The sequence below is a fragment of the Corvus cornix genome, chromosome 6 (assembly GCF_000738735.6).
Source record: "Corvus cornix cornix isolate S_Up_H32 chromosome 6, ASM73873v5, whole genome shotgun sequence".
NCBI classification, from domain to species: Eukaryota; Metazoa; Chordata; class Aves; order Passeriformes; family Corvidae; genus Corvus; species Corvus cornix.
In genome coordinates this window covers 24,323,242-24,349,344 of record NC_046336.1, presented here as the reverse complement: position 1 = coordinate 24,349,344, position 26,103 = coordinate 24,323,242, and the positions used below count along the sequence as shown (strand labels likewise).

Here is a 26,103-nt window from a genome sequence, read left to right as displayed (position 1 = left end):
TTTGGCTAAGCTAGAAGATGAGTGAAGAGCTGGAAAGGAGCTCTGTGATCTGTATCTGTGATATGCATTTATTTATGAATGGGGACTGGAGTGGGGGAGATGGTGAAAGACCTTTCCATTACACTAAGTGATTGCAGTGTGAAATTAAACTATACAAGAGCTCAAAGGGCACAGAGTGGCCACACAGCTACACTTAGGGATAAAAAGAAAAAATGCTAATAAATATTTCCCCTGTTCGAGGTTTCCTCTAAGGAACTTGTAGTAACTAAGCTCACTACGAGAACATTCTCTCCAGCACACACTGTACATAAAGGAGCAGTTTCCCCACATGACTTCATACTAATTACCTACAAATAGTCATACAAGAAAAACCTCATCCACTCACGCTCTTTACAGCTGTGATTAGCATTTTTGTTTCAGAACTTCTGAGTGACACTGCTTGCCCAGAATTCATTACTCAATCTCCCTGCATAATGCATGGCAACCCACTGCTAATGTGTCACAGCGCCTCTGTGCAGTGCCCAGGGCACCCTGCAGCTTCCTGCAGCTTCCCAGAAGTTTGTCCACACACTGAAACAGCTGCCAACAGATAGATCACAACAGCCTGGCAAAACACGTAGGACATTTAAAATGCCTGTTTGTAGGTTCCAGCTAAATGTAGCTACTACTCCCAGTGGCCTCACAAATCTTCAGGACGTTCATATGCCCGTGGGTGGGAGAGGCATTGCATACTTACAAAACAATATTAAGATACAACAAGAGTTACAGGAGCCCTTCTACCTTTAAAACCAGAGCATTTTCAATTGTAACACAACTTGAAATTTACAGGGATCAGTTCAGTTAATTTACCACCTCTGGTTTGAGTAACAAGGTAATAGTATCAGAAATACTTTTACAATTGATTAGTCATGATACTTCATCTTGCATGAGTAAGATGAGACCAGAGCTTTAATCAGCTGCTTGGTAAAGACTTGGGTTTTCCTTGAGTGCAAATCTATAAATATACATCTCATATATATATACATATATATATATAAAACATACAGATCTATACCTATATTTATATACATAATATAGATATAATATACATTATATATAGCATATTGTTGAGGTAACAGCTGCTTTTGTACCTTGTACAAGATGAATTATCCTGTCTGCTCTAAACTAATTCTAAAAACAATCATGGTTTTGAGACATATTTTTTAGTTGTGGAACTTCACAGTTGGAAGCTAAAGATGGTCAGACAGCATCAGTGTGAACAAGAATCATCTAGAAATTAAAAGTTTTACAGATGTAACAAGACTAAAAAAATCCCACCAGTTATTGTGTAATGAACAACTCTGCTGGAAGCAACCTCGCCACACAGAATCTGATTCCTCTCTGCTTTTTTGCCATTTCCCTACAGAAAGGATTGCTTACCTTTAGCACGTAACAGCAGTACTACATCAGTTAGAGTGGAACCTTATGATGTCCTTATATGACATAACTGCATGTGACCATCACCTGCACACCCAATGTGCCACCAGCTGAGCTCTCAAGTTGTCAGATGCAAATTGACATGTGTCACATTTACAGTCAAAGAACATCATCTCTAGATAATGAAGCCTTTGGTGAAACATTTCAAAGCTAAGGGTAAGAAATTCTCTTAGCATTCAGAGGAGCCAGTCTAGCTTTCCTTAGCTTTTGACTCTGACTCAGTGCCACTTCACATTTTGCCAGCAGTTTGAGAGTGGCAATATGGAAGCCATGCTTCTTCCCAGAAGGACCATCATTCATAACTTGGAAAGGAAAACTGCTAGGACTTCTTGTGAAGGAATGTATTCTGAATAACTTTATGAACCGGCTGTCACAGCCAGTCACTAACTAGGAAGCTCATCAGACTGCTAAATAGGTAAAATTCACTGATTTTCCCTGTCTTAAAAACGTACATTCCGAGAAACACAGAAGTAAGGAAAGGGAGCACTGATTATAATTTTGAAATTTAAAAAAATTGAATAAATTTAAATATGCATTAAAAACACACTAAGACTTCAACTCCAGCATTCATTAAGTAAGTGTGGGGAATTTCAGTTGTTTTTGCAAACTAAAATATCTAAAAATGATATTTGTCTTTTTCTAGTGTTTAACTAGTCAAAATTTATTAAAATTAGCAACCTGTCTCTGTGTTCACAATAATCTATGTGTTCATATAAGACCAAGGTGACAAATTAAATGTGCCAGAAAATTCTTAACAAAATCTAAAACCACCAACATCATGAAACAGCTGTGGACAAACTGGAAAGTCTAAACTTTAAAATTCAATTAAAAATTAAACTGGTCATAACTCTGACCTAGGAGAAAACCATAATTGATAATCTTAAATCTACTTCTTAGGATGTCTAATAGAGCCAGAAAGGTGCAGAGAAGCCAGTGTATTTAGGAGTGGTAAATACTAGCATTAACTTTGCTGTGTGTAACTGGATCTATTCAAGAAGTACGGTGAAGTCAGTATTTGGGAAGATACTGGACAAACCAAGCAGAAATATTCAGCAGACAGGGGAAAGAGCCTTATCTCATCTAGTCCTTATCTCATCTAGAAGAGAAGGATTTTAACAGAAGGCTATACTTAAATTGTAGGAAACCAATTACGGTCTAGGCAAGGAGCTTCTGGAAATGAGGATGAACTATGTGGCAAACCAACCTGTCAGCCCACCTGTGCCACACTGCCTGCTAACGCCTGCAGGAGTCATGACCTAATTGCTGCCTGGTTGCTTTATAAACAAAATTGCATCATTGATCAGGCTCCTTGGGGGGCCACTTTTACATTACCCTGGAAAATTCTACAGACTGATGGAAACAAGATATCTCAGCAGAAGCTTTCAGCAGTCTGTCTGATACAAGAAAAATCTTGTGCTCTTTTTAGACAGAAAAAATATCAAGAGTGCATTGAGGCAATGACAGACATCAGGAGCAATATCCTACCTAAGAGTCAGCAGGATTTCAGTGACATGAAGTGGAAAACTGTAATAAGGTGACATACTGGAAATAATTAAAAATGTAAAAAAGAAAGGTAGTCGTTCATGACTGGAAGTTCACAATGTAGGAAGATTGGTACAGATGTGGAATTTAAGCAGATAAAAGGGAAGTGAGTTCTGGTTAACTACACATACAAATATAAGACTAGGTACACAAATGTAAAAATATATTCTTTAAAGGGAACAGAAAAGGATAAGAAATTAATGAATTATATATAGAATATCAGGTGAGAGTTGTACAGCTGTTTAATGTGTTAACTAGCTTACTTTAAATGAAAGCAAACAGCTCTATGCACAGGACTCCCATCCCCACTGTCCAAACAGAAAAGAGACAAGGGGTCCACCTCCCATGTTTCTAATTGTTTTCCATGTATTACTCCTGTAAAAAGCATGACCAAGTGCATGGCAACAGAATACAATGTGCACAAACAAAATAATATGATTCAGAGATCCATACTGATGAGGAAGAGTAGAGAAGAAATGCAGGGAAATAAGCTTGTTCTGAAGTTGTTCAACAATTGATTAGCACATGATTTAACAAAGAAGTCTCAGACAGATACTTGTGTAGGTGTCTCTCTGGAAGCACATGCGGAGTGCACAACACACAGAACACACTGCCAGGGCATGGGACAGGAGACACCAGCATCAAGTGTATACACACAGCTTACCTACCCTGGGGGCCTCAGGTGACATCTGGGAGAAACACCACTTTCAGGATTGTTGCAGCCTCCTCAGATTTCAAAGTAAGCTTGAAAAATGTACAGTGCTTAGGGACATCACTCGAGTTCTTCGTGCTTTCCTCCAGCTGTACAGTGCCAAAGTCAGTTTGCACTATGTCTTGCTGACACTTCTGGGGATCTTCCAAGAAAACAATACCAAAACCAAAATAGTTATTAATTATGGGCTAGAATGGATAAATACTTTTTGTTTCACTACTGTGTACACTGTAACTCAGTTTTATTATGTTATCCTAAAAACTCCACAGGAACAGATAGTACCACCACAGAAAGTAGAAACTGAGATTCAGAAACAAATGATTTTCCCTTTTGAGAAAAATACCTAGTCTAGATTTATACATATATATACATACACACACACACCCACACGTGTGTATCTCAATCAACAACAAAGACTTGTGCCCCTGTGGAGGTGTGGAATAATTGCTATATGTGCTTGCATACTCATATTGTGAAATGGTTGTTTGTTCCCAGGTATTTGAATGTATTTCAAAGGTGAGTTCAGCCTAAACGCCTTCATAAATGACATATACAAATACAGATACTCAGTAGATCTGCTGAAACAAGTTCTCAGATGCAGTGACTGGTGTCTGTGGCTGGGGCTCCGTTCGGTGCAAACTCTGCCAGGACAGGACCTGTGCATGTTATTGATATCCTGTGTGTACTCCCTGTGTCATCATTCAGGCTGCTTACAGTTGAACAGGTAGATAAATTAAGCAGATTTGTAAATCAAAGGCTGCATTTAGAAACCAAATGCTTCAACTTTAAGATGAAGATGCATTAAGAAAAAATTTGTCTAATTTCACTTTAATGACAGGTTCCAATTGAAAGAAAAGTATCAAACTTGGAAGAATTTAAAGCAGAGGTGCTGGATGTTTAATACCTCCACATGTGCCAGTCCCAGAGAGAAGCCATCCTTTCCTGTTACTCATGTCACATAAAGATTTCATTTCAAAGTAATTATGACTTGTTTGGGAGAGAGGCAGTGCCCTGCATATGGAACAGCAAGTTACCAATACCTTGCTTGGCAGGGACTTTTTTCTGTGTGACCCCATGTTTGCATTCATAATCTTTTTTTATCTTCTGTCTCCAGGGTGGTTCACACCTTTCCCTTCCTGCACCAAGTCCTGCTCTCTGAAAAAGGTACACCTTGTGCAACTAACTTCCACATTAACTCAAACCAGGGAGGGCAAAGGAGAACTTCATGGTTTCAAAAAGAAACTCAAAATTTACAAAGCAGCTGCCAATTAGTCAGACCTTAATTTTGCAAATTTATTTAGGAAAAAAAATTTAACATGAGCAAATGAGAATACTTCAGTGTTACAACAGAGTATATAAATGTCTAGCAATAGTCAAATAATTTGATCTTTAAATACAAAATAACCACATGAACACCTAATATACAGGTTTCATCTGAATACATATTTATTAGATAAATATTAGGTTGTCACATCATCTAACTACATACAGTTTTGCAAGACTAAAAATCACAATTATTTTTTCTGACCAGTTTAAAGTATGAAATGATTGCATTGTACTGTACATACAATGTACAAACAAAGACAATGGCCATTTTTGCATGTTACCTCAGATTGTACTTTTTTTTTTTTAATTCTCCTCTGATCGTGATATCAAAAATTGTACAAAGTATGAATTTGGTTACAATTTTTTTTTTTTTTAATCCCCGTATTTTTCTTCATTATTTCTGTAGCACCCTAAAAATACACAGGTGATAGACTAGTACACGGAAGCTAAATATTACATGTAGATAAAACAAAACAAAACAAAGGATCAGAGTATATTACAGAAGTGAAAGTGGAACAAATGCTGAGACTCCACAAACGCTAACAAACAGGATTCATTTTCCACATAAGATGGAGCTTCAAGCTTTTTTTTTCCTGCGAAATAAAAACAATGCACATTCCAAGGAAAATGAATGCATTTCTGTTAACACGTCTCTATTTGTCATTTACATATGTACAGCTGTCCCTTGAGTCTCCGCTGCAGACACTGGCGTGTATCTGTCAGTCCTATAATAATGTCTTGGCAGCAGAACTGTAGATCTCTGTGGGTTCTTTCCCAGATGAACTTCCATAGGGAAACGATTAAAAGGTAAACAAACAAAAAAGAAGAAGAAAAATACTACTGGAATCTCATATAATAATTAAGCTTTAAAAGAAATGACTGTGATTACCCTATTTGCTAGGTTTTTTTCTCTAAACTTTAATACGGCAGTGAACAGATAAAAAAATCCTAAATTTTCAGAAGCTTTTTCATACTGACTTCACTATACAGTACCTGATTTTAGCTGACAGATAAATTTTAAAACTGTCTCAAATGTCCAACATTTGGATGATGGGTAAAAATTGTATTTTCTAAGTTCTGCTTAGAAACCAAACGTTTCTGTAAGTTTAAAATGTCAACTGTCTGCTTTAATTATCTATTACTGTACAAAGCAGATGCCAACACTGCTCCAAACATATTGCTAATACCTATGGGGCATTTTTTCCCTTTATGCTTTTCAACAGGTACTTTTAAATGATACATTTTAAATACTACCAGTTAGCAAAAGGTCAATCCTTAACATACCTGGCTTAAAATACTAATATTGTGTTTAAGAGAAAATAAATTTTAGGTGACTAACTTAGCTGCTCAGGAATCAGTGGAGAATGGAACATTAAATAGAATCAATTAAAAAAAATCAGAGCAACCAGTTCCAACTAATAGTGAGAAATCATCTTCATTCCCAAAGCTATGGCTTAAGGAACTTACCCCCCAAATAGAAAAAACGAACTCTAAGGGCATAAAGTCAGTTTATCATTAGCCACCTCTGCACATGACTTCCAGACCTATATAAAAAATGCAGCAAAAAACGAGGGGGAAACTACTACAGTAAAATGGCTACAAAACACATCTGTATCCATAACTGAACAATGGTCTTTCCTAGGAATTGTGTGATAGCAGCACCACACCACAACCGTATTACCATGTATTACACCAAGGTATCTTTAATATTCTGCAGAGATCCTCTACAGGTTGTCAAGCCTACATAAGAAAAAAGACACTTCTAAGCAGAATAAAATATACTATACTGTTTCCCTCCCCCACCCACCAACATCCCTAAGTGTCTTTGCCCCAGTTTCAGAGATCGGAGCACCAGTACAGCGATATAAATATGGTACCATACAGATTTGCTGCTTGCCTTAGTGCATCTTTACCTGGTCAGACAGCTGGTCCTACATGTTCTGCTCACTTGGGCAAATGAACAAACTCTGCCATTATCAGCTCATGATCACCCACAGTCAATGAACACCAGTCGATCAGCTGGGGTTTCTTTTTCCCTAGGCAAACACAGTTATGTTTCCATGACAGAGCTGGGCCCTGATTATCCAGGTACTGCCTGATGTATCAATTCGTTCATCACATAAATGGATATGAAATTTGGGCTAACTTACCAAAAGAAAATAGGGGGAAAAAAAAATCCAAAACCCAACTCCCTTATTCTGTTAAAGAACCCTCAATTTTCTTTTTTAAAAAAGGACCCATATTTTTCTTCAGACAAGGTATTTAAAAACACCAGCAAAAGTATAACCAGATCATGAAAATGTTGAATATTATCAAAGACAATACTAAAATATTCACAAAGATATTTACAATAGCAATTCTTAAAATAATTGATTTTGCATAATGAACAGCGCCTTTCTTTAAAAAAACTTGAAAGAGGAAAAATATAAGTGTGGGACCATTTCTACATAATACGTTTGACAGATTCAATACTCCTACTGGAAAATAAAAGAACTAAACCGCCATTTCCTTTAATATCTACAGCAAGGTGCTGCTGACTAGCATATATATACCACGACGCACGTACAGCAGTAGTGGGAAACGTTAACAAAAAGAGCAAAATAAAACAAAAAATGCAGAGAATTTACAAACATGACTTTGGTGAGGAAAGCAAATCCAGAGTCGTAAGCACAGGGGATGCCATTTACAGCATTGCAAACTAAACACAGAGGGCTAGGAAGCTATCTAGTCAAACTGACAGGAACAAACAAAATTTTGCCTGGCACTTCAGTTTAAAATGCATTGTGGCGAGCAAAAGAAGGGTGTTTGATTGGATTTGGGAGGAGGAAAAGGAATAGGGTCAAATATGCTTTAGTATCAAAAGAAACAAAACCAATAACTGTACAGTGGGCAAAAGCTGAAATGTTGCACCATGAGGGCAAAGTTGGCACACATGCACTTCTTACACAGCTACTGTACATCATTTATAAGAGAGAGAGAGAAAGAGAGACAAAGAGCACAGAAATGGGCACAGAAGCAATAGGAAGCTCATGCAGGAGCAGCAACCACACGGGAAGCAAAGATCACAGGGGCAAGACAGTAATTGTGGCAGCAGGGTCTCTTGAGGGCAGTAGCAATCTACTGACAGGTACTTATTCTCCCCACACTCGGTCCTTCAGGAGAAAGAACTCATCCCAGCAGCCAAAGTTTAAAAAAAGAAACTGAAGGAGGAGAAAAGGAAAAGGCTGAAGTGTCTGTAACAGTCACGAAAACAGAATGCAAAGCAAAACTAAAATGAAGCTGTAAGACGTCTGTCCAATGTCAATGCCCCTTCTCAAGCTGATTATTAAAAATAATTATGCAGATAGTGATGTTACTCTCCCTCCATCCTGCAATGATTTCCTCGCTGCCTTCAACCCAGCTTGTCTTACTTTGCATTGTGCAGTACAGACAGTGACACAGTGACACAAACTCTTGGGGCACCGAAGGCTGTAGGTAATAATCAGAAACAGTTTGGTTTGCATCCCCCCCTCCCTCTCTTTTCCATTATGTATGGCATACATGGCAAAAAGATCTATCACAGCAATCTCTACAGCTGGATGTTAACGCAGCCAGAAACGGTACTGATTTGAAACCAAAACCACAGAAAATCCCTAAACATTGCAAACTCTTTTTTAAGTTTTCCTGGGTGTTTCCAATCTGTGTGCTGGGCCAGAGGAATCCTCTGCAAAGAGGTGGTTAAGATCCCTGTGCTTGCAGAAATACTGACACCCACGGCTGCAGCCTGAAGATCTCAGGACTCTGTGACCGAAGTCGCATTAGCTAAACTGCTGGCTCCCTCTGACAGGCCTGTGTGTCTTCCCTATCTTTGCCACTTGACTGTAGGATTTGTGCTTTTTTGAGCTTTGTACGTGGTTTTTTTCATTTTGTGTGTGGCCAGGACCATCATTCCAAGGCAAACCCATGGCTGGAGGGGGGCAGAGGAGAGGTGGGGTAGAGGGAGATACAGTTTCAAAAAAATGGAAGAACAAGCATTGTAAAGACACTCTGAGACGGGTCAATTAAAGACAGTTCCATTCTGTTGATTTTTCTTCCCTTGCCAAGATCCGGTTTTGCCAAGATACTTCACACTATGTTTATCACAGAACTCTCTCTCTAGAGGATGAACACCAAATGGGGTTTCCAATAGCTGCACAACTGTCTATGCTTCTTTGTCACATGTAGCATGGCAGACTCAGAGATTACTGCATTTATTTAACTTTTGTATTATTTTCTCCCGTCACTTTCACAGTCTTTGAAGCTAACAAAAGCAGTTCCGAGATGAAGAAAGCAGGGAGTGCACCATTGGATCAAGTTGTGAGTTTTTTTTCTTCTCTTGTGGAAAAGGAGTGTTAAGATTCCTCACTGTGCAGCCACACACGTGTGAACAAGTGAAAAGGGTGGGAGAATACATATGGTTTCAGTTGTTCTCAAAGAGAGACAGAAGGTCATCATTGCTATTGCTTGGCAAATCAGGAGGGTCCAGGTATGAAAGCAGCTCATCTGGATTTGTGAGTTCTGGAAGCAGCTATAAAATACAAAGACAAAAGGAAAATTACAGATAACAGAAACGCAACTAAGAAAAAAAAAAGGGATTAAACACAACACATTCCTGGAATCTGGTTTTCATTACAATATATCCAAATAAATCAGAAGGCAGTGTCACAAGCCTAACACCCTAAGATGATACAATATCCACTTGCTTGTGAAAGTCTCTGTGACTCAGTTTTTACCTGTGAATTACATTATCATCTCAGTTAGGGTTTCTCAATCAACCTCCCTATCATATTGCCTGGCTTGTGATGCTGACAAAAACTTCCAGATAAATGCTCATTATGGATGAGCTGCATAAACACTTGAAACGCTTCATAAACACTTGAAACATGCAGTTTGAGTAATACATATTTGAGCTTTAAGGTGGATCAGCAAGGGCTGGTCTGGCTCTCACACATCAGTCTGATGGCCACCCAAAGCCTGCATCTCCGCACAAGGAGGCAGCGCTTTCCTTTCCTCACCTTCAGCAACTCCTCAGTGCACTGATGTAAGCTCTGGGACAGTCACCTGGAGCAAGGAACTCACCCAGGGTTGAAACAACCAATAAATCAGGGAAAGTGGGGAAAAAAAACAACTGAGGAGTATGGAAAGAGGCGCGGCAAAGCAGCTGGGTAAGTCCTCCTTCCTGTGGCAGGAATTTACTGTGTTTGGAAGTACTTACTTGACTACAGCATTACATGCAATTCCGGACACTTTAAAGGGTCACAGGTGTAACACTCCATCCAACAGAAGATGCCCTAATCTACACAATGCTTTAAAGTATCAGAAGGAATAGTTGCGGGGCTTCAATTTGTGTTTCCATTAATACTGTATTCCAAGTATAAAATTTTGTTTTTCAAACCATCATAACACATTCTCTTTGATCTGACAGATGACAAGCACATCGTAACTCCTGGGTTGTGCGTGAGGCAATGTTTTCTGCTCTATAATGCATTTTACCCTTTTCTTGGCAAATATAAAAGTATCATATACAAAAAATTGCAGGGAAGAGTTTGTAATAAACCCCTTTTATGTTCTGTATTGTGTTAAAGACAGAAAAATATGGACTGCTTTAACAAACTTGATAGTCGGTATGAGAAATTAATTTTGAGTAGTTCTATGTTTTCAAATATTATAAAACAAAAAGCTTGACTGCTTCACATTTAACATATAAATATTGTATTTTTATACTTCTATTATTCTTGTGCAAATGCAACTTCATCTTTTAACTCTATATGGATGAATGTATTTTTCAATAAGCTAAACATGAAATGCAGAAAAAAGTTTATTGCTTTCTAAGCAGTTTGAAAAAGCTGCAATGTCAAGCTTACATAAACAGAGTCTCCCAGAAGGAATGTTTTTCTTAAACTACCACCTCCTTTTATTCATGGTAAAAATGCTATTGTCATGGTACTGGAGATATGAGACTTTTAGATGTACTTCACCTCCTGTCATATTTTTATGAACATCTAGTACAGAAGTCCAAAAGAAAATGGAAGCCCCAAAAAGTGTGGAGAAATTAAAAAATTGAATTTGTCCTACAATTGTACAACTCATTCTTAAAAATTTAACACATTGTCTCTGAGACTCATTCTTGTATACAAGGGATTTCTTTTAAAAGATTTTTTTTTTAAGAAAAGTGAAACTTTAAACAATATACTCAGTATCTGTGAAGTATAAGTCTTCTGAGTTGTGAGGGTGACCTCAGCTTCCCTCAGTCAGAGGGGTCAGGCAGCACAGCCAGCCTCCTGCCCCGCTGGTGTGAAAACCAGAGACCTCAGGAAGGACTTGCTGGGAGCTGAGAATGCTGTGCTAGAGCAGGAGCAGAAGAGAGAGGAGTGCCAGGGCCTGCAAGGGTGTGATGGGGACAGAAGCCACACGAATGTGCCAGACTTAGGGCAGAGTTTGGAGAAGTATACCCTGTGCTCCTGAAGTGCAAATTGAGAGGTCTAACCAGCGATTTCAGTCTTGAGCCTCTGCTGTCTGAAGTACCAGTGCAGATCTCCCATCTGTGTCTGCATCCATATGAGGTAGATCCTTTAACCCAGGTTAAACCTTAGACTGCAGCACACTGAATTCCTGTAGAATGACCATGACTATGTCAGTAGGGAGTGGGCCAAGTTGCCCATAGTACAGTGCCCTGTTTGCTTTGTTGCATGGAACTTTCTTCAGCCAGGTTCCACAATACACCCATTAAAATAATCCATCTGATCAGGATCACAGTATTTCCAATAAGTTTATTTCCTACACTGTACAGCACTTGCCTCCCATTAAGAAACCAGCAATCCTCTGTCAGTGAGAACCACAGTACTGTGGTTAGTGTACAGATTTTTGTACTTTGCTTCTCACCAAAGAATGGGTGCTTGACCCATAACAAAATACTCTGTTTCTTAAATATTGGAAGAAAGAAAAAGACATTTTAATTTCACCTTTTAGTATTGCTCATACAGGGTCCTTAAGGGTTCAGAACTCCAGCTGCCACATGAACTATTGCTCCCGAAAGATGTGCACACAACCATGTTGTGTAAAACAGCAGAAGTTGCCTCACTGATCACTGCTCCTGTAGCATCCTGGAGCCTCTATCAGTCCCCTAACCCCTTCCCTCCCCTGTGAGGCTACCTGTCAGCCCAGTGCTCCTGTGTGACAGTGAAGATGCAAATATACAGCAACAGCAAATACAGATAAATCCAAGGCACAGAAGCGAACATATCTCTAAGAAACTTCACTGTGCAGCAGCAGACTTTGGAACAGACAGAAGATACACATACAGGAATGCATGACTCAAACAAAAATCAAATCCTAGTGCTGAGGAATTTATATTTTGGGAGGTAGATGGCTAACCAGAGAGATATACCTCAGATAAGTCACTTCCAACTCCACTGAATCAAAGTTAAGAGATGGAAGACTACTTTTGGCCTTAAAACTAGATTTTGTTTAGTTGTGAGCTGCCTCCCATGGCAGCTAAGGAGGCAGAAGATGTCCTTGTTGTTTACTTTCCTGTGTAGTATACGGGGAGGAAGAACTGGTGCTGCTGAGCCACCCACAGGAGCAGGTATGGAAGGGCACAGACAGTTTTTGGCTGCAGGGAGCAGGGACAGTGTCACAGGGTGGGCCAACACAGATCCCCCTCCTGCCGGCCAGGACATGCCGCAGGGCTCAGCAGGCAGCTCGCTTGGCACAGCAACACCACAGATAGAGCCACACACAGCTGTGTCCCTCCTCTTATCCAGGACTGCGACAGCTTGAGGGGTAGGAGAGCACAGCCCAACCAGTGCCAAGGTGGGAAAGGAGGAGATGCCTGAGCTGCCACCTGAAGAAACGCCTGCCTTGGTGTTAGGAAGAGGCTTATGGCTCACACACCATGCAGCTGCTCCAACCAGAACCATCCATTCTCCCAGCAGGCTGGGAGTGCCCTGTCACCTTGGCTGCAGCACCTGTGCCCATGTACCAAAGCATGAAAGGATGGCATGTGCTGTGGAAGCGGGTCCCGTCCCCTGCCCTCCCCGCCCTCCCGCGCGATGCGAAGCACACGCTATGGCAGGCAGATGAGAGTATGACACAGACTTACATCCAGCGAGGGCTCCGGCATGTCGGGTGCTCCCTGTCCACCAGCCTGACCCTCTAAGGCTGAGGAGGGGTTAAAGGGCAGGTCACTGTGTGGATGGTTGCTAGAAGCGGCCGGGGGTGGCTGCCGGGACTGCTGGGTAGGAGGCCCGCTGTGATGTAATGGCTGCCCTGACTGGCTGCTGGGGTGAGGGACGTGCAAACCTTGCTGCATGGAAGTATGGGACTGATCAGTGCTGCCGGGATGAGGGATCTGCGGAGGAGGAAAAAAGCAGGAAAAGAAAGTGAGGCCACAAGGTACAGTGCTCGCCGTGCCTGACTCTGTAACTGCATGTTATAAAACGAAATGAATTTAAAAATGACACACACAACCAAAAACCCCAACAAAACCAATCAACAAACAAAAGAAAAAGAAATAAAAAAGCACCATCGGAAAAGAAAACTCCATATCCCAAAGCCGGAGGAAGTATTTCAGCTTTTTGAAGGTTGTCTGCTAGGGGGAACAACACACTGGACTTGTGCTGTTGGTTTGCTTCCTTGTAATGTGGAAAACTCTTTGTGAAGATGCAAAACAATGCACTGCAAAGAGGAGGGAAGGAGGCTTATGGGTGCTGCTCAGCATTAGCAAGGCAGATGCTTTTGCCCTAAAAGAATTTATGAATAAATGGAGAATTTGTTGAATGATCCCTATGCCAGGAAACTCATGAACTGAGAAAATGCATCATTTCTGCTCAGCTCCCCTATTTGGTAGCTTCCTGACACCGCAGCCTATTCCTGTTTCAGCTTATTACAAATTACATCTTGCAAACACCAGCTCTTCCCCACTTCTTCCCTCCTTTTCTTCTCAGAATGCAACACCCCTGTTAAAGGCTGAAGGTTTTCCTCACTGATATTCCTGGGTTCTGACGGCTGACAGAACCAAGGCGGCTCAGGAAGCGCATTTCCCACCACGAGCCGAGCTGCTGTGGGTGGCTGCACACCTGCTGACTGCAAAGTACACTGCCTTAGCTTAAACTAAGCCAACGATCACACTCTGCTTTGTATTCATGCTGTGGATGAGTTCTCTAGCAAGAGCTTCATGGATTTTTATGTTTTTCTGTAGGGAATAAACTACCAATCCACATATGCCTTCCTAACCCTGTTACTGAATGGAGGAAAAGTCTTTCTCACATGACAGAGAAGCAATAAAAATGCACAAGTCCAATTCTTCCTTCTGCTGCATGTCACATTTAATTCTGGTGGATTCTCTGGGGCTTGACCTTGGTGCCATGACAAAGAAGAGTCTGAATGCCTCAGAATCAGATACCTCATGTTATTTGGGTATATGGAGAAACAAAAAATGCACACATTTTTTGAGGAATGCTACATATTGGACAAAGTGAAGCTGAAATAAAAGAACAAATACATACAACAACAGCATGAAATTCATCCAGCCAAGCCAACAGAAACCAGCAAAATGCTATGTCAGTGTTCACCCTTTCATATCACATAAGCTGCAAAGTTATCTTAACCTCAGCCTTCAGCTTTGGAAAGCAAAAGGGAGGTTATTACAAAACTTAATTTAAATGTTCCCATTGAGAAAAAAATAGAGAAACAAATATTTAAAAAGTACTTTTCACCACTCTTAGGAAAACTGAAACTTGGATACTGATCCATTGGGACGGTCACACTCAGCTGCATGGAGTGTGACTTTCAATACTTTGGTATTATGAAGGTTTGTGGAAAGGATCCTACCCTGCAACATGGCATTTGGCTCTCTTTCCCATATGAGATTTTAAAGTAACTGGCAAAAGTACTGATGCATATCTTGCCATTGGGGTCACAGTCTGACTACTTGAAAAACATTCTACAACACTGTTGTTACCTTAGGGGTAAGTTTGTACAAAATCTGCCCACAGACCACACTTTAATGTAAATGAATTTGCAGCCCAAAAACCTTGCAAAAGTTCAAGTATAAGTAGATGTCTGTCTTAATAATACTGCTTTCTTCCTCACTCATTGAGGATGTGTGCAACAGAAAATGTGGAAATTAGAAAGCTTAATAATAACAAAAAGTAAAAAGCAATTTATGACAGTGTTGTTAAAGTGGGAAACCAGTTTCCGGAAAAAAACAAAACCAAAAAGGATTCTATTGAATAGTCTCTTACATTTGTCCCTGAATGCTGAAGGCAAGGGTCAGACTGACATGTCTATATCAGCAATTATTTAAACCAGGGGAGGAATTCATATGTTCTCAGACAAATTTCAAAACAAATAAGCTGGTTAGAAATTCTACATTATGTTTATACAGGCAAGGATTTAAATATATGTATATTTAGTTGATAAGACAGCCACTTGGGTCCTTAGACAACTGTTGTATAGGGAGTAATTGTTTATTTTAAGACTGATGGCCACCATATTCTTTGAAGAGCCATTGTAGGTTCAAAATCCATCTGACTTAGGCCACTGGCTCCACCAGCCTCCCAGTGAGAATGCAAAATGCTCAGGACTGGAACACTTTCTATTTGCATTCAGCTAACTAATGAAAAGTTTGATATGGTGCAAACACATTGTAAGGAACACACTTTGGGTACGTTTAGCTTGTACCTGCAACTCCCACCATTTTATTCTGAAAGTACTAACCCGCACTATGAATGCAGAGTCTAACAAAGTTGCCTTTGCTTGCATAGCAAGATAATTCCAGAGTTGTTTTTAGAGGCATAAACTTTGCCACTCTTAAAGCATTTACAGTCTATAAAAGAAAAGCTTATAGCAGACAACTACATCTTCAGCCTGATAGCACAGAACACAACTCTACAGCCCAACAGTGACCTCTAGGAGCGCCGAGATGTACCACCGTGCAGCAACAGGACTTGCCAGCTGCACAGCAATATTCCTTCTGTCTCTGAAGAATATTATTAGTGGGGGGGGGGAAAATATCACCAGGTTAAGTCAATGATTTATATCTCTCTCCATTACCAGGGTCACAGTTTTACCAACTCTTTTGCTGTGTTAGATACCAAAACTACTAAAAGATGCCGTCCTGCCTGCCCTGCTGATGTTCTTGGCCACTTTTCCCATCCGCCCCTTTTCCATGTCTGCAAGGTGAAACCTTGTAGACATGCACTGAATTTCCCCACCCTGCCCCTGAATTAGTTTCCAATCTCACCAGTACCTGGGTCCAGATCACTATATGGCTGAGGTAACTCTTTTGTTGGTCTGAGAGGGAGGAAAAGTGAATACAAAACAAGAGCGATGACTTTTTACAGTGGTACCAGCTCTTATCACCTCACTGTGCATATGAATCCATGGCGTCATCATCCATTGCTCAGTTACCCCTTACACTGTCTGCAAGAAGCACTAAACTAGAGCTAACTGAATTCTCCTCTGTCTAAAACTTGTTTACAATTTCTGAAAACAAAACATGATGTGATTGTGGCAGCTGTTCTGAAGCAATCTTGCACTGTTGCAATGTAGCATCTGTTCCACAGCTCTCACAACACTCTATGCTGGGGAAGGGGTATTCTGGTCATGTTTCAGGTCTTGATTTTTTTCTTCTTCCATAGGAGTGGAACAGCAGTGTTGAGGGAAGGAAATTCTGATTGATTCATCCCTGGTTACCCAGTCCTACCTACACTGGGCAAGTATCTGCATTTCCTGCAGCGACCTACAGAGTGACTCCAGAGAGTTGATCTGGAGGGATCAACTTTCTCTACCTACCACTGCGTAAGGGCCACCACATAAAGCTTCAAAACAGGAATGTCAGGAACTTCCTCAGCAGCATTCAGCTCCAGTAAGAGAGACCTCAGGTGTAAAAGGACCAGACCAAACATCCAATCCCAACTCACCTTGTAAACTTGTAATGGCCAAAGTGAATAGTATGTGCAAACTACTAAAATCTACTAACTGTGTAAAACGGAAAGACAGAACCCCAGAGAAGAGCACAGGCAACATCTTAAAACCTTGGTTCAATCACACAATTTGTTTACAGTTGTTTTTGTATGAAGTGTCTCTCCAACGACATGCAGCTACACAATTTAGGCATGTGTTAAAGGCATATTATTTCTCTAAAAGCAGTGATTTTAAAGATGCTTTTCTTGAGTGTCTGCTACAGACAAACAGTTCATTTTGAGAGAAAAGAACAAAAGAAAGAGGGTAAGAGAGAAAGAGGAAAGCAGAGATTTTATAACACTGAAAAGGCTGTGTGGGAGCACTTAGAGTCCTCAAATGTGGACTGAAGACTGCACAGCCACGTTGACAAGGTTAATCCAATTCTCCTGTGCTAAAAGACCTGAAAATTGATCCTCATTACAGAAAACCAGCCATTGACACAATGTAGGAATCTGCTTTAGCACTGCTTCCTATTCCCAAATGGTATTGCTTGAGTATCATGATAGATGAGGGAGAAATGAGGCAAAGGTTTACTTTACCTGCCAGCTATCATAAGCAAGTGTCAGATTTGCTACAGATTGGCCCACAGAACCAAAAGTCCATTAACATTTGCACAAATACACTCCCACAGTTCTGGAACATGCATAGCCTTGAGAAACCTTCATCTCTGCTATATGTAAACAGTCCCATTTTCAGAAAGCTACAAATTCTTCACTTTTATATTCAACCACTTCGTATCCTACCGCTTCAGAAATTTCATCAGGGCAACTACTACAGCAAAGGTATAGCTGTTAACTGATGAAGTCAAGAGGTAGGTGCCAGGTAATGGGAAACAAAGAATAATTCCTTGTGAGTTTGATTCAAAGGAAAGCAGCTGTGAGTGGTTCAGGCTGATATTATTTCCTCTCACTACTGTATTTTAATACTGCATGGTTGGTTCTAATGCAGAGAATTCTGACCACTCTAAGATGTGTATGTGGAATTTGCCAATGCAAAACTATGTTTACAGCATGTTTGTTCTCATTTATTAGCCTGTAAAATGGTGAAGTCATTACAGTTTCTGGACTCTTCCTTTGCAGACGGTCTTGGTACTTGGACTCTCTCCAAACTATACTAAGAACTCCTTCTCTGCTCTCTTCTATTTCTCACCATCCTCCTTGGAAAACCCACTGCCAGCTAGAGGAGACATTGACTGAGTAGGCTTTTGCTGAGCATCTGCTACCACACTTCCTCATTACATTCTGAAATTGTACTTTCTAGGATTCACTAAAGACACAGCACATATGACTTGTCAAGTTAAACATCCTTCCTGTGCAGTAACAGCACACTTTAAACCCCCTGCCCTGCAACTTAAATGAACATAAAAGGATGTACACACACCCCACACACTAAGTTAAAATAGATGACTAACCATGCCTAAGAGCTAAATGCTGCTGGTAGCTTTTCTATCACCTAGTTGCTGCAGTACTGCATTTTCTGGAGATATATAAAGTTCTGTATAGATAACTCAGTGCTCTGAGCAAGCTGCTTTTCCAATGCACAGTTCTGCCCCACCATCTGAGACCTGAGGAACCTCTATTTTTCAGTCTCTTATATCGATACTCTCAGACCAGTGGCAGCATCTCTCCTTGAAATCTACAGGCTTGTCCTATTACCAAAAGTTTAAAGGTGCCTTTCATGCTACTTGAGTAGAATTCCCCCTCAAAACGCTTTGATGCAAATTCTTCCCTCAGAGAAAGAGCCAGGGAAGATATTGTCCCTGCTCTGAAGTCATCCAATATCGTGCTTTAACAAGCTGTCTCTTGGAGATGGATATTCACGGTCCTGCTGGCCTAGGGAATGAAGTACATTTTTTTTTTCATGTGTCAGAGCAAAGCACAATGATTAATACAAGCACACTGAGCCAGGTTCTTTCTTTTGGATAAACAAGCTTAAATGGCAATTCAAGAAGTGCAGAAATGCTTTTCCAAAAACTCAAAATGGCCAGAAACTAAATATGGCATTTCCGGCATTTCTCAGGATTACTCTATTTCACAAACTTCTCAGGTGAGAAATCCACAAAAAGTATAAGGCAAGTCCATCAGCTGGATGAGAGCTCCTTACCCCCACGAACGAGAATCTACGTGCCCAGCACCATTACTTACAGATTCCTGCATGGGGTGACTGAGAGGTTTGTCGAGAGCTGCCATGCTGCTCGGCATGTCTGGGGGATGTGACAGCTGTGGCCCATGCATGAAGTCATTCATAGATGTGCCACCAGGATTCCCATGCGGGAAGTCAAAATTGCCATGACCTTGGTAACTGTTGCCTGAAAGAGAAACAGATGTGATTTGTTTCCCACCGTTGATCTCTCCGAGTATCTTGCAGGAGCTGTGTGATGTGACGCCCTCCCTGCACAGCACAGGGAGCTGTGACAATGAACGTGACAACGCTGTGTCCCCAGTGCTGAGCGAGAGGGGACAGGGCACTCGGCTTCCCAACACTGGCTGCTGCAATAATTCATTTATGTGTTGGAACTAATTGAAAACTGCTGACATTTTGAAAAACTACTGCCAAGTCCCCACATAAACTTAACCATGCCGAGAAGTAAACGGGATATTAAATTCTATGGGATATTTGTATCTGGAAGCATCTCAGTGTAGCTGAGACTGACATCCCAAGTACCAAATTATTTATAGGACACCTGTGTTATTTATGTCTATGCTTCTACACACTCAGTAAGATTGTAGCATTGCTTCAGTTTCTGATGAAAGTAATTGACAGAAGTGAATCTGGAAGATGCCACAATACCAGTTCATAGCACAACATCTGTTTTACCCCTTTATAAAAGGCATAGAAGAGGTGTTCATATCTAATTGGAGCTCCCACAAAATGTAATAAAAGTCAGTTGACTGACTGGATTTACACACACATCCTGAAGCACGCCTGGAGTCCCCTGGTGTTCTGCAGAACAAGAACTGTATGACCACTGTCCATATGGATCCAGCCCACCTCAGCCCAGGGATCTCCATCTGAATTCTAAAGCAAGCAGGTATCCCAATACAGGGATTTTACTCTTCATATTTTTTTGTCAAGATTCCTCTCTTAACACTTCCAATTCATATATCAGCTCTGGTGGTTTATTTGCTACGAACAGCAAAACTGAACAGCAAGAAAAATGAACTAAAACCATTCACCTATTTCATACAAGCAACTGAACTGGATGATACTGAGCTCTGAAACAACAGAATAGTTTTGGAGATTGCACAGAGAGCCTGCAGTTTGTCAGCTGAAGTACAGCAGTTTTAAATATTCAACTCAAGAAGGGAGTTTGACAAACTGAAGTAGTTGCATCATTTGCTCTTTAGCACAGCTTCACAAGCAGAAGTTTAATCTTGAAGGAATAGAAGTCATTAGCCATGTAAGAGTACTTCTCAAAGACGTCGGGACTTTGATCTATCATGTAAATACTGCAGAGCCTTACTAATTCTCATTTTGTTAATCTGCAAACTGGATGAGTCTCACAGAACATAGCTGGTCTTGCCTTGCATCAGGAATAATTAATTAGCAGGCAGCTGGAATGTGGTCTTGTACTACCGAATATTTGTTATATTTGCAAATTAAACTTCAGTATGCTTCTGTCAAACCCAAATAAACAGACATAAACCACAGCAGTAATACTACTACTGCATTGCTCTAAAGACATGTTAATCAGAGGACATTATGTAATTGCAATCACTAAGTTTCAGTGCACGTATTGATGGAGAATAAAGATACAAGGCAGCATGCCCAGGGAGTTACAGCCATGCAGCAGCAGGCCCCTCTCTGCAGCAAGAGTAGTGCCACGTGCTGAGGGAGAGACCTGTCAGACATTTAGGATAATCTGGTGCACTGCATTGATATCCCTATTGCAGGGGAAATAGGAGAGCATGATGACTCAAGGCTCCAAAGAGCAGTGACTACCTCTGCTACAGGACCCATACGGGAAAGGCAGCAAAATAACATTCTAGGCAGCAATGCTCACACAAAGCCTAAACCCCACACTTGACATGACTATCCTGTCCCCTCCTGAGTCTGAGCCGGAAATATGGTGAAGGATAGACAGCTCTGTTCTCAGGCTCTCACTGCACTTCACTCCTACTAAATGAGGGAAAAAATTGTGATTCAGTTCTTGGCTTTGTTATAGTAATCATTCATCTGTTTGAAAACCTTAAAAGTTTTATCATCTGTCATCAGTTTTGCAGCCACTGGAGCAAATTAACCGTATTTTGCACGCAATCTATATTTTTCTTCAACGCCTGCAAAAAGCACATGTATCACCTTGTAATCAATTTGGGGATTCTGATAGTGTGAACAGTTGGTCTTTTCCCAGAGCTGAACTGACTCATATCATGTTACTTGCAAAAGAAACAGTCTCTGGCTTCATGTTTTTGGAATTGTCACTATAACTGAGTTATTCACAACATACCAGTAATTTGAAAACCTATCTCCATTGCCTGTATTTAGTTCCCTGTTCCTCAATCTGGTAGCACATGGGCAGAGGAACTCAGAAGTAATTTTCTAATGCAAAGGTGTTTGCAAGGCAGCTAAAAGCTCTTTAAAAGTCATCCCTTTTCTGGCGGCCTACTAAATGTCACTCACCTGGCCACGAGTTAACCTAATGGCCCAAGTAGCAGGGTTAACAGGTCAGGTTCTCTACTTATGTAGCACTAGATGTTTTCACTTGAGAGTGGAACAGAAGGAAAATGCACAGAAAAAAAGGCAGAAATATGTCTGTTGTGGCAGGCCATGAATATAGAAGGTAACATAGAATGTTTCTTGATTCAGGGAGAGCTGCATGACTATGAATATGACAAGCATCAAATACTCAAAATAGTAAATAAAATAACTAAGACAATATACTACTAAAATATAATGCTTACTAAAATATACATTCTGTTGAACAGACGAATCTTAACTGAAAAGACTTATGCAGAATTTCAGAATTGCAGCCATATAATTTGCTTTCCTCATGCATCACTCTGAGAAGATGCACTGACACACCTGAATCACAAGGCTGACTGAATCACTGAGTTCTAGAGTGAGCAGCTGGGTGCACAAAGCTGTAAAACTAACCTTGGTTACCATACTCAGTGGAGTTGTTGCCTCCTGGAGGAGGAGGTAGGGATGGGTAAGGTGACGGGCCAGGACCCAAAGCTGCAATCATCTCCATTACGTTTGGCATGATCATCTGGCTTGGACTCATGGTCTTAAACCTTTTTGAGGGAATGCCATCTGGGTCATCTTTGATGTGAATATCTGACTTTATAGGGACCGGCCTCCAACTGCAGGTTGGATCAATGGTAACTTCTTCAAACTCGGAGCTGTAAAGTAATGTGAAAATTTAGCATATCAGTTGAATTTTTTAAAATCAATTCTGCTGAAGTTTCCATAAGAATCTGCATGGTAACCAATGTTCTGAAATGCTCTGGTGTAATACAACATTAAGATCTTTCACTCCTCAAGTGTGTGCTGAGAGCAAATTTAAAAAAAGGCAACCATGAGATCACATTTCTGTGTTTACCCACACAACGAAATCCAAACACATCGATTTAGTTTGCCACCTGTGAATCAGAGGGACTGCTTGTAATTACAAGAAAGCATTTAATCCTCCATTCTGGATCTTCTGTCTGCTTCACTGGTGAGGCTGCCATTAAGAGATAACCCAAACAAGATCTATGAAGAAGATGGAAACTGATTCACTCTACCACCTGCTCCACCAAGGCGCCATGCAATAGACAGGTTCAATCACCAAGATCTATTGTGGTGTGACTATCTCAGTATTCATTACTCTATCTTCTAGTTGCTTAGTCTTGGATATCAGGAGGGAGATCACTTACTTTTGTATAGCGTTCAGAATGCCCCACATATACTGGTCAACCTCCAAGCCCTCCAAGAGAGCAGTTTTACTAGAAAGTAAAAAGAACCAAACTTCATGTTAGAATATTGGTAGGGAAAGAATGATTTGGGGCAAATAGTTTTAGTTCTACATCTACATTACCAGGATATTTACATCAAACAGATGAGATATGTCTACTTGTGTGTGTCCACAAGCTGTTCACATTCTTTAAGTAATTTTTGTTAGTGAAATACGTTGCAAATTTAAAGTATTTTCAAACACAGCAGATCTCTCCTGTGAACATCAGTTAGCACCATTTTTTTTAATTAGATCTTTCTCTTTTTTTGAGCTCCACAGTACTATGGCTTCAAAGCAACTATGTATTACAGCTATTTTACTTAAGATCAGCACAGATGGGGACAGAACAAAACAAAACCAGAAATGATTTAGCTATGTAGGCACTTAGATCTGAATGCAGGTGCTCATGCTCAGAGAAACAGTACAAAAATTTAGCCTGGATGCATGAATACATGAATTAAGAAAGCAAGATATCCAATTCTTGTGATATTTTTAGCCCAACTTAGGAGAAAGAAAAGATTTGGGCAGTTTGGAGAAAGCACTTGTGTGTTAGGACACGAATCAACCATGGACAGTAATTGAAACAAGCTCATCTCCAGCCTGCCATGTCTGAAGAACAGCCAGAATGGACAATCCCCACTGCTGTCTGTACCTAACACTGGCTGGCAGAGCAGGGACGCAACTGGAGACTTGTGCAGACCCAGTGCCAGCTACAGCTGCTGGAGCTGAAAAGCCCTGGCTCCTCAGCTGAGGCTGGAACACGCTCCCAACCCTGTGCACTGAGCATAGGAGGTTACAGACACTGGACGGGCCTGCAGACATTCTGCTGGTTTTTCTGCCCAGTTAAACATAAGGATGGACAGTCTGTAACCACTTCTGAGTTTTTCTTCCATTTCTTCTGCAGTATACTAGCTGTTTTCTGGTCAAAACATAAGTTTGAAATTATGCCAAGGTATCCATCCCTCTTTTCCTCTAAGCAACAACTCCAATTTTTTGCTCCCTGGAAATTTTTTACTTTTTTAAAAATTAGACTTAGTCTGGATTGTAGATATCTGCCTTATCAATGTAAATATTTGAGCCTCTTTTGAACTCTACACAACCCATTGATAATCTGTAATGAAAGCTTGTGAGAAAGTATCTCGTTATATGTTTTTAAATTTCTAATAATCCAGGGTGGTAAAATATTGCAAGAATTCTCATTGGACTTTATGCTCTTTAAGTAAATGTGATATATAAACCTTATTTCCTAGAACTTCCTTCTTCTCCCCTTCATGACCTTAAATATGATCTAAATTTGGTCAAATTGTGTACAACTGCATTTTATGTAATATGGGTGCACTTACTTGCATACTGGACACCGCCAAGTTCCTCTTTCACAGTTCAGTTGCAAGTAAGATTCCAGATCAAAGCACTAGGTATCAGAAAGAAACAAAAAGGAAAAAACCAAACCAGACAAAACAAAAGGAAACAAACGGAAAATTCTGTATTAAATGAATCAGTTAGACAAAAGTAAAGCTGACGTGAAAAAAGCCTACTAGCACTGATAACTAAACCAAACAGCTTACTTTTCCCCTCTACATTAAACATATATACAGTTAATTACTGAGGCTGACAGACACAAATGCCATGTATTAGGCGCTCTCATATGATAAGCAAGCTGACAGTACTGTAACAACACATGGCTGAGGGAACCCTGCCAGGAACTGGCATCTACTCACTTGTACATGCTTGCAGTCGTGACCCCTCGCCGGGAGCTGAATCCGCCGGAATGTGATCGGACACTTCAGAGACACTTTAATGGCAGTCTGCTCCACTCCATCTTCCCCATTTAGTGTTGCATTGCCAGAGGAAGCTGCCACACTGCTGAAGTTCCTCTTGACTGTTCAGGAAGAAGGTGTGTATAGATGTGAGAAAGCACGAGTGTATTGTAAGTTTTAACACAAATATGAAAGACCAACACTTCAACACTTAAGGCACAATTTAACGACCAGTATACCCACAGAGGTGTCGTCCGTGTAATTTAGACCATTCTACTGTACAGACAAACCACCACACATGCATATCAGACAAGTGCACCACAGTGCTTGTCATACAAGCACTGAAAACAGCCCTAGATAAATAAAGAATAAATCTTCCTTTCAGGTGAGTCAGAAACAAATATGGGGGAAAAGCCAGAGAGATTCTCCTGGAATAGGACAGCCTTCTTTAGGAACTAAGCTTGTGTCCTTGGAAATTCATTACCTCCACGCAAATAGTCCGTAATATTTGAGGATACCAAGAATTCATCTACCCACATCATGTTCTGGAAACTCCTTAAGTACAGCTTAAGGTTATCAATGAACAAGTAAAAATCTGGTGTAGAGATAGCTTATCACAACTGAACATAGGCATTCTGGAAAGTCATCACCCACACAAAATGCAAACTCACTCTTAGTGATGCAATGTTCTGCTGGGAGGAGGCGTTTCTTTAGTAGACCTTGAAGTACAGAGCGAACTGATGGCCGGTGCACCAACTGCAACACGAACAAGTGTGACTGCAAGAAGACACATTTTGTTAGGAAGAGAACCAAACACACATGTTCAGTACACTCCTGAACAGAGCTGCACTCTTCCCTTGGACACTTGGTTCCTGTGAGAGCCTGAGGCTTAAACATAAAAGCTGTTTCTGCTCTGCTGAGCACACACGCTCCCTTATGGATATTCTGTGCACTGTGCAGTTGCTCCATGCTTAATGTATACAGGGCTTTAAAAAAAGCAAGGATCTTCTGCATTTTCTCCCTGCTTAATATTCAGCATACGTACAGCTGACATATTAATCTCTGACAACAGGGTTTATTTTTAAAACCCTGGACTGTCTGACACAGTCTAGCCTACCTGCCTGCCCTCAGACTACGTGGGAAGTTGCAAAAACAATTTGCAACTGATGTGCCTGGAATCAGTTGAATCTTCTTGCCCTACACAGAGCTCGTTGTGGATTCACAGGATGCTGCCCCCTGCTCTTAGCCACCAGATAAATGACATTACGCAGGGAAACATTCGTGTGAAGTAAAGCAAAATGGGTGGATGGCTTCTTGTCAAAGTGCCTCACACTGTGACCTTGTGAGAGCTAGCAGCTTGCTTTATTGTC

At 40.7% G+C, this 26,103-nt stretch overlaps 1 protein-coding gene across 10 annotated transcripts in view; it reads right to left on the bottom strand.

The window, feature by feature from the left end:
* Positions 1–5,009: 5,009 nt before the first annotated feature.
* Positions 5,010–26,103, bottom strand: part of ZMIZ1 (zinc finger MIZ-type containing 1) — a 293,577-nt gene continuing 272,483 nt past the window's right edge. For 9 of the 10 annotated variants that reach the window (XM_019293446.3, XM_010412904.4, XM_010412906.4 and 6 more), the window contains 8 exons: positions 25,405–25,510; positions 24,695–24,855; positions 24,320–24,387; positions 22,900–22,968; positions 22,136–22,383; positions 19,186–19,349; positions 13,176–13,424; positions 5,010–9,602 (listed from right to left, as the gene is read on the bottom strand). In XM_019293446.3, coding sequence (XP_019148991.1) covers positions 9,495–9,602; positions 13,176–13,424; positions 19,186–19,349; positions 22,136–22,383; positions 22,900–22,968; positions 24,320–24,387; positions 24,695–24,855; positions 25,405–25,510 — 1,173 coding nt within the window. In that variant the 3' untranslated portion in view covers positions 5,010–9,494. The remainder of the gene's footprint in view (positions 9,603–13,175; positions 13,425–19,185; positions 19,350–22,135; positions 22,384–22,899; positions 22,969–24,319; positions 24,388–24,694; positions 24,856–25,404; positions 25,511–26,103) is intronic. The other variant, XM_010412908.4, reaches the window with a different exon arrangement.